Genomic DNA, 13,728 nt, shown 5'->3' with positions numbered 1-13,728 from the left:
CTAAACCATTTTATAGACACAGATCACTGTTTCTTAGCCAAATCTATACAAGTACAAAGAGCATTGATCAAAGAATATATTCACATGAACCAAATTTAAAATTAGAATTTTCATTAAGATGCATTCATATGCTGAAATTTAGGTAAATAAATATTATAGGGGAATTCTGCCGTAAATTCCCCAAATTTGTCTCATCTCATCTCATCTAGATCACACATCTCTGTGAATAATTATCAGATCTGCTAGTAGTATTGCTATTTTATTTATTTTTTCAAAAATCTGCTAAATTTAGTGAAGAAAATTGCTCATAGACATTTGAAGAAACACTAGTTTAGAACAAATCTTGTATGAACAAATGAAACAAAATCTGAAATTTAAGTAACAAATAAAAACAATTTGCTTACCGAATGAGAATATGTGGGTGCAATACTCTCAGATCTCCATCTGATCTTCCAATTACTTGATCGTCTTAAATCTATAGAAAATAATCTGGGATCGAATTCGATTGGGTCCTTGAAGAAGTCAAGAATTCCGAGAAAATACTAGTTGGTCCTAAATTCTAACACTCAACCTGAACTCAATTTCTTCACTATGATCACTTCCTTGTGTGGTGAAAAACTGTGGGCCCTTCAAAGAAATCCAAGATAGCGATCTCAAGATCCTCAACCGAATACTTGATGTACTTCTCTGGGTGCTTCTCACTTTTTATATGGCCACTAAACCGGGCTAAAAAAGATCGATAAGCAGGAATCAGCTTCTCAGATATTGATATCCGAAGTACTTCTCGAAGCTGAGGATCGGGTACCGACCATGTCGCCTGAACCCGATGAACTTCTTCAAACATCAAATTAAAGGTCTTAAACCTCTCCTTTAATGCTGACTTCGAGACCCCTGATGAGAAGCTCCCTCTAACATGTAGCCCTTCGACTCTTAAGCAGTGTAGAATCCCGATCCATGTCGAGCTCTCATAGTTCCTCAGCTGTTGCCTGAATTTCCCTGTTAGATTGCTCAAGTAGCCACTTCCCATCCTTTTACGAAGCTCGGGAGATCCTTCAATTTTGTGAAAAATATAGTGTATATTGTTTATGAGGAAGATATGTGATAGAGAAACATTTTTGTAGTAATAAGACTTATCCACCAACTGGATTTGTAGGAACCGAATGATCGAAAGTTGATGGAGAACTAATGAAGATTGATTCTCTATTTCAGGGAAATTGAGATCTTGGGCTGTTGGATCACCATAGATTATTTGTGATCCTGATGATGGTTTCGATCCAAACAACAATTTCATGTAATCAGATATTAAAATGATGTAATTCATCACACACCTTGTCAAGGGGTGAATTCTCCCTCCGGGTACTGGTGTCTTCAAATCATCATCATCATGGTGCCACACCACACTCACAAATTCCAAAAGTGTCTCGTTTGCAGTCTTGAAGAGACTCGTTAGTATCACAGCAACCTGAACTTGAACAGCCTCCAACAAATTCCATCCAAATAGTATATCCAGATCAAAGAGAAGATCAGATAGTGTGTCAAAGAGATGTAGTTTCTTGAAGAGCTTCTCAGTCGTTCGTGGACTAATACTTATAACCTCGGAAAAATTGAATGGTTGGGTCATACGTCGTTTGAAGGTTTCCATGAAGCAAGCATCATCTTGAAAGATTTCGTCAAAGAGCTGCTTCTCTGCTACTAAGAGAATTCGAATGCATACTTTTGCCGCTTGTATCCACCTTTGGATCTTTGGTTCCAATACATCCCATTCTTGATTTTGAACATCACCTATGTTAAACTTGTCGATCCAAATGCGGCAGAAAATAGCAGCAATTACAGGTTTACGAACACTCATATAGACTTGTATACATTCACATAGATATCCAGCAGTGATCATCCTTTTAGCAATACTACGGAGATCGCACTTCACTTCCGAAGGGATCGGATCAATCTCACAGATACTATTCATCGATCGATAACTAGTAGTACTACGTGAAACTCCATCTTCATCTTCATCTTCATATTCATATTGTAGGTCAATGGACTCATGAGCAGTTTTGAATTCAGCACTACTTTCAGTTACAGAACTCGAGCGATTTGAAAAAATAAGTGCGTCGAAGTCGGTTTCAATAATGTGGTTGGTGTCAGTAGTGATCATCAGGAGTATGTTATCGAATTCATCTTTGATTCGATCCACGGCCATCTTATTGGTGATACTGTGGAGTCCCACCTTAAGAACATTAGCTTCCAAAGATTCCATTGATTCTACTCAAGAAACAAAAAATGTAGAAATCAATATATATTTTGTTATTTGTGAGGCATTCTAGTCTTGCAAGATAGCTGGGGTCATTAATTTGTGAAATCAAAGTCTTATGAAGATGTCTTTGTGAGTGATGACTTAGATTTTTGTGACCTCATAATAGCTGGCATTGTATTTTTTGGGTCATGGTAAAAAAAAATGATAAAATTTAAAGCAAATCACCAAAATGGTGAAGTAAAATTTAAAATTTTACTTCACCAAAAATAAAAATTGTAAAATAGGATCAGGAGTTTAAAATGGTGAAGCACCATTTTGGTGATTTGCTCTAAATTTTACCATTTTTTTGACCATGACCCAAAAAATACAATGCCAGCTATCATGAGGTTACAAAAATCTAAGTCATCACTCACAAAGACATCTTCATAAGACTTTGACTTCACAAATTAATGACCCCAACTGTTTTGCAAGACTAGAATTTCTCACAAATAACAAAATATATATTGATTTCTACATTTTTTGTTTCTTGAGTAGAATCAATGGAATCTTTGGAAGCTAATGTTCTTAAGGTGGGACTCCACAGTATCACAAATAACAAAATATATTGATTTGTAGGGTTAAAATTTAGAGCAAATCACTAAATTTTACCTGAGCATCATCAGTTAAAATTGTAAAATTTTTGTGACCTCAGGTTGAGTATCCATGTTATCATAACTCAAGCCCAATTTTATCTACATGAGGACAAATTAGAGCAAATCACCAAAACGGTGAAGTAAAATTTAAAATTTACCAAAACAACATACTCTTCATTTTAATTTCAAAAATGATAAAATATTTTATCTTTTCCCTGTTTTAATTACTTTAAAACATTTTTTTTTTTTTTTCATAAGTTATGTTTCATATAACAGTAATATTTTTCCCACTTTAACGAAAATATTTTAATTTCAAAACGGTCAATTACCGATTTTAAAATTAAAATGAACAGTGTCATTTTAATAATTTTTCAATTTGCAGCACATGTTTTGGTAATCACCCACAATTTATTGACGTCCTTCTTTTAAATACCCCATAACATATTAATAATCTTGTAAGTTTTTTTTTTTTTTTTTCAACTAAATATATCCTAATTTTACAAAATATAACAAGTGAATTAACTGCTTAGAAAAATGAAAAAAATAAAATAAAAATTAACATGGTAAGATAATAGAAGAATGTGTTTTAAAATTGATTACATGTGCCCTCGATCTAAGGCCTTCTCTTATGAACTAATGGAAAATGATCAAACTTAGTAAGATTTTAATTAATGGGCCCAAATGGATTGGCAATTTGAAAAAATGATATTACGACCCCCTAAATTCAAGCTTAGACAAGATTCAAAATAAATTAAATTAAAATATTTTTGGTTTGATCAATGCTTTGGAAAATGGACAATTACTAAACTCTTAAATTTTAAATTCAAATCAAATGGTAATTTTTTTGTTTTCAAATCATGATTATGATAGTACTAGTGTAATTCTTTGGGTAATTTAGATATAACCCTTGACCATGGTCTTTTCTTGGAAACTGATAGAAAATTACCCAAGTAGCCTTATTTTCAACCTCTTGTGGAAAATCCATGATTTTTTCTCCCGAAATTGTCGTCTTTGAATTCTAGGATAAATATTTTAACACATCTCCAACCTCAAGATTCTACCTCCTTCAACCTTTAAACCTCAAAAGAAGATAGGATAAGTTGAAGATGATGGATTTTCAATAAGAAAAATCGGCAATTGAAGACAAGGTCGAATAAGTTAATTCTTTGTCTCAACGTTTTATATATGTTCACAAGAAACAATTGAAAAATATTTGTATTGCAAAAAATCAATCAAGAACAAGAAATGATTTAGCTGGAGATTTCCTGATGAGTAAATTTTGCACCTATGAAACATTTGCATTGCAGAACATCTATAACACAAATCACATTCATTCGCAAATGATTTGCGGCATACCAAGCACGACTGTAAAGTCTGATTTATTGTCAAATTGGGTAATTAAAGTCTCTTGGCACCAGATGATTACACTAATTAAATCCATGAGTTTCTTTTTTCATAGCATGCCAAAAGGAGGAATCTGATTTATTTGTCGACGAGGTTGTCATTCAGCACCTAGGTTCATATCTAATTGAAAACCGACCTACACGTTGACTACTAACCACTTTGCTTGCCGAGCCAAGATAAACAGGGTTCAGTGTGAGATTAACTTTACTCTTGGTGGAACAATAGTGCTAATTTTAATTTTGTTTTATGACTTAAAATAATCTTTACTGATTTACACACTCTTTGTATGGTTAGATGATGGAGATGTAGTTTTTATAATAATTGATCATGTACGTAGAAAAATATGTTGGAGGTATGCTTAATAATGAACACACGTGCAATCCAATTGAATAATTTAACAACCTAATTTGAGTTTTGTCCAATCTAAGCTTACGAGAAGCAAATGATAGAAAAGATACCCTTTTTTGCTGCTATTTAATTTCTTCTCTCCCCATCGTTGAATTGTGCATATCGGATCAAGATTAGAGCATCCATATATTTCATTCATCGCCCTGTTTTGAGAAATGACATATCTTGTGGTTTATTTGATTTGGAGTGTAGGTACAAGGAATAGAGCTAAAAACAAAAGAAAAGAAAAAAAACAGATAAAAAAGTAGATTAACTTCATATACTTGAGCTTGGAATAGCTATAATTCATATAAGGGTGTGGAGAGTGGAGACATATTGAACTCGATCAAATTTTCAAGTTCTCCGCAAATCCTAGAGAGATATGAGATAAAGGTTAATTGTCTTTTGATAAGGATTTAGTAGTCTCAGGACCTAAAACCACTCAAAAAGTTCATATCAGCTCAAACTTACCTTGTGTGGTGGGAAACTGTGTGCCCTTGAAAGAAATCTAAGATAGTGATCTCAATAAGCAAGAATCAGCTTCTCCGATATTGATATCTGAAGTTCCTCTTGAAGTTGAGGATTGGGTACTGACCATGTTACCTGTAAAGATTCTTAGAAAATGAAGAGAAGAAGAAGATTGGTACATACCTCACCAGAATGGATGAGTCATTGAATTATTTTAAAGAAATTCATACAACAATGTTGGGTTAAGTTTCCTTATAGGATGTAGAAACTTTCCCAAAGTAAAAGAAGTTAGATTACAATTTCTAAAGAGAGCGAATTCTTCTTTGAGCTGGCCCATGGTGATCTGTATCAAATTGGTGATCTCATTGATGGCATGTAAGTATTGATCACCTTCTTGTCGATAGCCATCAAATTGCATATGTTCTCTTACTAAGCTAATCATTCTAGCCTCACTTTTTTTCTCATCCAATCTCCCCTTGGAAGGCCTCCTGCACTTGGAAATTTGGATCAAGTGGTGAAGTCCATGATAGCCTCTGGTTCTGGTGTAGATGGAGCATGGAACGATATGTTGATGCCTAGTCCTCGATCATTTGCTGTCATAGTTGCTCATTTTTTCATATTGGATAGCAAGAATCTGTTCAACTTGTTTGGTTATCCCCTCCTTCATTTCCACCCAAATCTTCTTCAACACTTGTTTCTTTTATGTTGTCGAATACATGGTCCTAGTGGGGAAATAATCTTTTTGTCACATTTTCACTATCTTTGAGCATAGTTTTTTTTACTTAGTGTACAATGGATGATGCCAATTTGAAGAGGTAAAAAATCTAAAATTGGCTGTGGGGATCTGTAATGAAACTTTAGATTTGCGTCTTTTTTTAATCAAAAATGCTAGTTTTAATGAGATGAGTAACCATTCTATTTAACATATAGAGCTAAATCCATAAGTTCCATTTTTCCATAGCATGCCAGAAAGGAAGAATCTGATTTACTTGTTTTACATGTCAACGAGTTGTCATTCATTGGACATGGAGGACCATAATCTAAAGTACTTATTAAAATGCCAAATGAGCTAAGAGGGTAATGGCATGTGGAGTATTGATCCCATGACCTAGGTTCATTTCTTGTCGAACACCCACCTTCATGTTGACAAATAACACGTTTCTTGCCTAGCAAAAAAAAAAAAATCTCACGTAGAAAACAGGGTTCAGTGTGAGATTAATTAAGTAGTAGTGTAGACACCCCATTTTTGCACTCACCTGATTAATCAACTCATTAACCTAATTGCAACTGTTCCCAATGATGGATGTTTATTCCAATGCTATATTTGTTACTAGATATGTTTCAGAAATTCAGATGAGGTATCTCAAACTAACAAAACTGTAGAAATCACACTACGCTAGGAAAATATAACTCCAAAAACATAGAAATCATTATCTTGCAGAGAAAAAGAAGCTTTACGATAAAAATGACTAAAAAAAGATCACATTACCTAAATACCCCTAACCTCAAAACATCCGTAGAGCCTACACTACGCTTAGGAAAACCCTTTCAAACACATAAAACAACAAATCGAAATCAACTAAACCATTTCGCCAATTTTCACAAAATTTGACAAAATTACGAAAATGCCCCTCATAAAGTTCACGACCATTTCGTACAAAAAAAATTTCATAAATGACACAAACCAATATTTTCATTGAATTCCTTACCAAAAATCGATTCTAAAATATCCTGGAACATTGAAAAACGACTTAAAATGCAAAAAGTCCTCTTTGAGGGCAAAACGGTAATTTTACAATTTTAAAAATTAAAAATTTTGAAAAAATATTAATTAATGTAAAATGAAATCCTAATTAAAATTAAAGTCAATCAAGTAAGAGTTAAGTTAAAATCTTAAAATCAAGTCAATCAAGTGAGACTTAAGTCAAAATCCTAAAATCTAGTCAATCAAATGAGACTTAAGTCAAAACCCTAATCAATTTAATAAGACCAAAGTTAAACCCTAACCCTAATAGAATTCTAATTAAACTCTAAAACTATCTAATAGAATTCTAATTAAACTCTTTTCAAAACTATCTAAAATAATTCTAATTAAACACTAACTCTATCTAAAATAATTCTAATTAAACACTAACTCTATTTAAAAAGCACCTAAAAAAATCTATAAATAAGGGTCTCTACAATCTATTTTCGTAAGTCTAAATAAATCCTAGAAAAAGTAGGTTAAAAAGCTTCCCCAACCTCCCCTAAACCCTAATTTTGAAGTCCTAACTCCTTAACTAACATCCATACCCCAACTTTAGCTTAAAAAACGCTTAGAAACTCTTCAAAAACACCCAGAAATCCATAAAAAAAAGTTAGAAAATTCATATCTAAGAAGAAAGTACTTCGTCTTGGAGATCTGAAGCGAATCCAGTGATAAAACAAAGCAAATAATATTAATCAAGGGATTTCTCCGCCAGATCTGAGGGAACCAAAACCATTGCATTCGTAAAAGTAAATATTTTTATTTTTTTATTATGTAAATCTTTTTAGCAATGTAGTTGTATTTGGGAAATAGTAGAGACCAGCATTTGTAGGGCGGGGTTGGTGCCTAACACCTTCCAACCCCGTGACGTGATTCCCGGACCCGTATTTTCTTTTGTAGATTAGTGTTATTTGCCTTTTAGAGTCAATGTTCGGTTCCTAGTCCATAATAACTAGGTGGCAACTCCCAAATCTCAAAAATCAAAAGCGAATCCGCGCACCCCACGAATCGAGGGCACTTTCAAGTAGAAAACCAAATGATACAAACAATTTATTTTATTTTTCTAAAATCCCGTGTTATTACTTAAAAGTCATCTTTACCGATTTATATACTCTGTATATGGTTAGATTATGGAGATGTAGATATTATACTTTTGACAGAATATGTTGAAAATATGCTTAATATAAAAAACATGTACATTCAAATTGAATAATTTAACAAGATAATCCATACTACTATCCAACCTAATTTGATTTTCAAAGAGACCCTTCTTTTCCACTTTAATTTCTTCGATTCCCATCGTTGAACTATGTACAATTCAAGAAAATCAGATCAAGATTAGAGCATCCATATATTTTAATTGCCCTATTTGGAGAAATGATCTCTCATGGTTACTTGATTTTAAGTGTGGGTACAAGGAATAAAGCTAAAAAAAGATGAGACAAAAAGTACATTTAGAACTATATATTAACTTATTTAAGCATGAAATATTTCACATAAGGGTGTGGAGTCTATATGGTTAACCATGTTTCCCTCGAGCTTGTAGAGACATTTTGAATTCGATCTTTCACCTATCCATAGTTTAAGATGTTCAAAACTAGCAATCCTAATTTAATAATAGAATCAAACTGTCGAGTTCTTCGCAAATCCCACTTAGATATGTGATAGAGGTTAATAATGACTTTTGATAAGGACGTTGTAGTCCTAGAACCCAGAAACCACTCAAAAATTCATATAAGCTAAAACCTTGTGTGGTGAGAAACATTACGACCTTCAAAGAAATCCAAAAGAGCAATCTCAAAATCCTCGATCGAACACTTGATATACATCTCTAAGTGCTTCCTGTTCACCATAGGCCACCTAGTCCAGCTTAGAAAAGATCGATAAGCAAGAATCAGCTTCTTCATTATAGATATCTGAAGTTCCTTTCGAAGTTGAGGATCAGGAATTGACCATGTAGCCTGAACTTGATTAACTATTTTAAACATTGAATTAAAATCCGATTTTTTATTTTTGATAAAATGTCGTCGATGAGTCAATCCACTAATTTTGTGTACATGGCATTAAAAATTGATTTCATACTCTTCCAAATGTGACTGAATCGATTTACTAATTTTTGGTACCACATAAGCCTTATAAATAATGGGATCCCACAATGAAAAACTCGAGAATCCATGTAATTATTGTAGCTATAAGATTTGTTTAGTAAATCTGATGTAATTTGATGATGATTGGATCCTAATTTGACCTTTAGTCTTTGAATGTTAACCGTAAGAAATTTTTGGATCGTAGTAGAAACTGATCATCTTGATCAAGCGGGTTCAGTGCTTAACACCTTCCGAAACTCGTAATCTGACCTCTTACCCATTATTCGTGGACCAATCCAATCCATTTTGAAGTTATTTATAGTTCCTAGACCTAAACTAGGTTGCGACTCCCAATTCTTTAAAAATCCCTGATTGGCGTAATTGGATCCATATTCATTATTTAGCGGACGTCCGGGTCGTGATGATTTCAATGACGACTCCACTGGGAATAATAGGGTCAAACTTGACCTGATCCAAGACTATCCTTAGATTGACTTTTTCTTCGAGTCAACCCAGTTGACTCAATAAGACTCTTAGATTAGACTAGATTTTGTCATTTCTTTCATTGGCATATGATTAGATATATTCAATTGTTTATCTCTATTGATTTGTTTGATGATTTGATGTATTTAATTTGTATGGATGGATATTCGTGAAAATACCCAATCTTGCTTTAAATTTATCTATTGATCCATCTGATCTTAATTTCTTTTAAATATCATTTGTATCTAATAGGTTTGGTGCATTTAGGTAACTCCATTAATTATCAAGTATGGTTTAACATGATTGACTCTAATTCACTGTTAATGGCTTCTCTCCAAAAAAATAGCATCAGGGGATGTCACTGCTTTTTGATAAGATAACGGATCATCATCAACTAAATAAGTATAGAAAGCATCTCCTAGATTGGTTTCTTTTCTAATTCTTTTACTCCTTCTAGGTTCTATTTCTTTTACAATCTCACTAAAATCTATTTCTTTCGGAAAAGATTCAGGAATTGGCATTTCTCTTTTCATCACCATTTTTTCTTTGTCATTAGAACTTAAAGAAGCTTTAACCTTCATCGGAAAAATATCCTCAAACAATTCAACATCTCTAGCTTCAATGATGACATTGCTATCAATACCATCTTCTTTAGATCTTAAGGTTAAGAATCTATATGAATTACTATATTCAGAATATCCTAAAAATACACAATCAATTATTTTAGGTCATATCTTTCTCTTTTTGGTTTCTAGAAGTCTTACCTTACATAAACACCTCCACAATTTAAGGTAATTTAAGTTGGGTGCATAATCTTTCCAAAGCTCATAAGGAGTTTTCCTAATTTCCTATGGGGAATCCTATTAGTAATGTGATATGCAGTAAATATAGCCTCTCACCACATATTACTAGGTATTCCAGAGTATATAAGTAACGCATATAACATTTCTTTTAAACATCTGTTCTTTCTTTCCGCTAGTCCATTTGACTCGGGTAAGTATGGAGGCGTGACTTCATGTATAATGTCATTTTGTTCACAAAATTGACTAAGGATATTAGAATTATATTCTCTTCCTCTATCAAATCTTAATATCTTAATATTCTTATTTAATTGATTTACTTCATTTTATATTTTAGAAACATATCTTCTGATTCATTTTTATTTCTAAGAAGATATACTCTTGTAAATCTAGAAAAATCATCTATAAAAGTAATGTAATAACTTTTACCTCCTTTAGACTCAAGATTTCTAAAATCTCCAAAATCAGTATGAATAAGACTAAGAAGTTCTGAAGATGTTCTTGATATTATAGTGTGGCTTATGTGTAAATTTTGATTTTACACAAATCTCGCATTTATCTAACTCCTTAATCTAAATTAGGTAAAATACCTAAGTTCTTCAATTTCTTTAATTTTCCTAAACTGGTGTGACCTAATCTAGCGTGCCATAAAAAAATTGACTCAACAAGATAAGTAGAAGACGATGCAATTTCATTCATGATATTAAGTACAAATAAACCCTCATTACAATATCTTTTTCCTAGAAATACCTCATTTTTAGGCAATCTTAGTTTATTTGACTAAAATACAAGTTTAATCCCAACTTTATTCCAAAGAGATCCAGATACAAAATTACTTCTAATGGCAGGAACATGAAGAACATCTGTGAGTACTAGCGTCTTCCCGAAGTCAGCTTAAGGGTCACTTTGCCTTTTCCAGCAACTTGAGATGTTCTTGAGTTTCCTAAATAGACCACTTCGTCTCTCACAGAATTGTAGGAAGTAAACATATCCCCGTTCCCACATACATGCCTCGTAGCATCAGTGTCTACTGCCCACTCCTTAGGATTTTCCACAAAACTGACTTCGGAGAGAACTGCAATAATAGTGTCATTAATTTCAGTTAGATTCACATGATTCCCTTTCAATTTTTCGTTAGTTTTTCTGAATCTGCACTCAATTGCATGATGACCAGGTTTACCACACACAAAGCAACTACCTTTTGACTTCTTGAAGTCAACAGTATTCTTAGTCCTTGGTCCCTCTTTTTTAAATACTTTCTTACGTCTAAACCTAAATGGTTGAAAATCTCCTTCTATGAGATTGGCTTTGGTAACAAATTGTTTGACCGTACCATTTTTCTCTCTTAGTCTACTAGTTTCTTCTATGTTAATGTGGATAATGAGGTCTTTAAGAGATTTATCTTTCTTTTTCTGCCTCAAGTTAGTCTTGTATTTATTCCAACTTTCAGGAAGTTTCTCAATTAGAGATGATACTACAAATTGTTCTGACAATTTAATGCCTTCATATGTCAACTTGTGAATAATGTTTTGAAATTCATTTACTTGATTTGTAATGGACTTCTCATCGACAATTAAAAATTCTATAAATGTTTTAACTATATATTTTTTGACACCTACATTTTCTGTTACATATTTCTTCTCTAATGCCCCTTATAATTATATAGAAGTACCATACACACAATAAATATCATACAATGTGTTTACAAGACAAGATAAAATATAATTCCTACAAATTCCATCTGCTTTGATCCAATTCTGCAAATTAGGATCTGTATCTATAGGTTTTTCTATTTTGAGTACGAACAGTACATTAAGGGCTTCAAGGAAGAAGAGCATCTTTTGGCTCCATCTTTGATAAAATTTTCCATTAAAAGGTTCTGCTTACAACAAGTCAGGTTTCACATGTTTGGGTTTGAAATCCATGTTTTAAAGTTCAGAAACAGAAACAGGATATAGATATGGATTGGTTTTAAGATTGTTGGAGAAATTCTGATCTTGGTTTGTTGAAACAATGAATTATAAGCAATAATATAATGTAAATAATTCAAAAAAATTGGAAGAACCTATCGGTGATTGAGGCACGGAAAAGTCGTTGTCCTTAAAACCAATTCCACCCCCTTAGGATTGAATCCTTAGTGCAGTTGGTTTCAGGCGTCTGGTTTCCAAGATTCAGCAGTCACTGTCTGTTAACCGTGCACTTGAAAATAGCAGATCTACAGCGAATTCGATTAGATCAAACTTTTCACAGGTAGCAAGATTTTGTATCGAAGAAAAAGAGAGATCAGAAAGTATTCACTTTTTGTACTTAAAGAAATGGGAAAAGACTTATTTTATAAATAGTAAGCCATCAGTCTACAACAGGCCCAACGGTTCACAATTGTAAATAATACACGTCGTTTGAGCCTTGTTAAGCCCAAACGGTAAAAAACAAATCACGATTAAGATAAAAACACAAACCAACGATTGAGATTAAATAAAAGTTTAGAAAAAACGGGCCTATCACGTGCACCCACGTTAGGCTTAAATTCTGAAATCTGCACCCCCCCCCCCCCTGAACGCGCACTAAGGTTTTCCGACGGATTGGCCCCAAACTCAATGGGCTGCAGTCCCACAATGCCTTGGGCCCCCATGTGCGCGTGAAGCCCAATCTCTATCTCTCTCACACTCAAGTATTAAAGAGAGAGGGATCATAAATAAGTTGAGAACTTTCCTTGTATTTACCCGATGTGAGACTAAAGAAATAAGAGTTGTCTTTACAACTTTTAAAACCAATAAAATAAAGTAAGACAAAAAAAGAAAATGGAAAGAGTTCTTTTATGTTTCACCAAAAAAGAAAAATACTACTTTTTTACAAGAAAACACTCAAGAGGTCTTGAGTTCAAAACTTATCCTCAACAATAAATGAAATATTATATGAAATTTAAACTATGAATTTTACAAAATCGATAACTAGTACTACTACGTGAAACTTCATCTTCATCTTCATCTTCATATTCATATTCATATTGATATTGTAGGTTAATGGACTCATGAGCAGTTTTGAATTCAGCATTACTTTTAGTTACACAACTCCATTGAGTTGAAGAATTCGGAGTACTGATCAGTATGTTGTGGAATTCATCTTCAAGCCGAGTAGTTCTGAAATCAACGGCACTACTTTTTTTTTCAAGGCAATGCCAACAAGTACAACTAATATTCAATTCAAGGGCTTCACGATAATATTGTGAAAACAAATGTAAACTCATCACCTAAGCCACTTCAGTTAAAATGAAGAACGACTAATCAAGTTATTGAAGAGCAGTTTTGGCTGCCTGTTCTTGTTGCTCTGCAATTTCCGAACAGAAGTACATTTTTCCTTCAGTATAGCTGATGCTATCCAAATTTGCTTTCCAAAAATTTTTATTCACATAATTGTGTCTCTTTATTAAAAAAGTTAGAACTAGACTACTTAATTGTTCAACCTGCAT

The 13,728-nt window shown here is 33.1% G+C and overlaps 1 protein-coding gene across 2 annotated transcripts; it reads right to left on the bottom strand.

Moving 5' to 3' along the window:
* Nucleotides 1-201: 201 nt before the first annotated feature.
* LOC147410690 (exocyst complex component EXO70A1-like) lies at nt 202-2,301 on the bottom strand. Of its 2 annotated transcripts, XM_086438559.1 has the most exons (2): nt 1,329-2,301; nt 916-1,050 (listed from the first exon to the last, which is right to left on the bottom strand). In XM_086438559.1, the coding sequence occupies exons 1-2, from the start codon at nt 2,252-2,254 to the stop codon at nt 1,032-1,034; spliced, it is 945 nt and encodes a 314-aa protein (XP_086294685.1). In that variant the 5' UTR covers nt 2,255-2,301; the 3' UTR covers nt 916-1,031. The 2 variants fall into 2 exon arrangements, with proteins under 2 accessions (XP_086294677.1, XP_086294685.1); XM_086438551.1 differs by having other exon boundaries at nt 202-2,296.
* Between the last annotated feature and the right edge of the window lie 11,427 nt (nt 2,302-13,728).

The sequence above is a fragment of the Akebia trifoliata genome, chromosome 1 (genome assembly GCF_017979445.1).
Source record: "Akebia trifoliata isolate Shusen 1 chromosome 1, ASM1797944v1, whole genome shotgun sequence".
NCBI lineage: Eukaryota > Viridiplantae > Streptophyta > Magnoliopsida > Ranunculales > Lardizabalaceae > Akebia > Akebia trifoliata.
Note: the sequence above shows the minus strand (reverse complement) of the source record. Positions and strands in the feature narration are given on the sequence as shown.

Coding starts and splice junctions, on each gene's coding strand:
- LOC147410690 (XM_086438551.1), bottom strand. CDS start 2,254: ATGGAATCTTTGGAAGCTAATGTTCTTAAGGTGGGACTCCACAGTATC.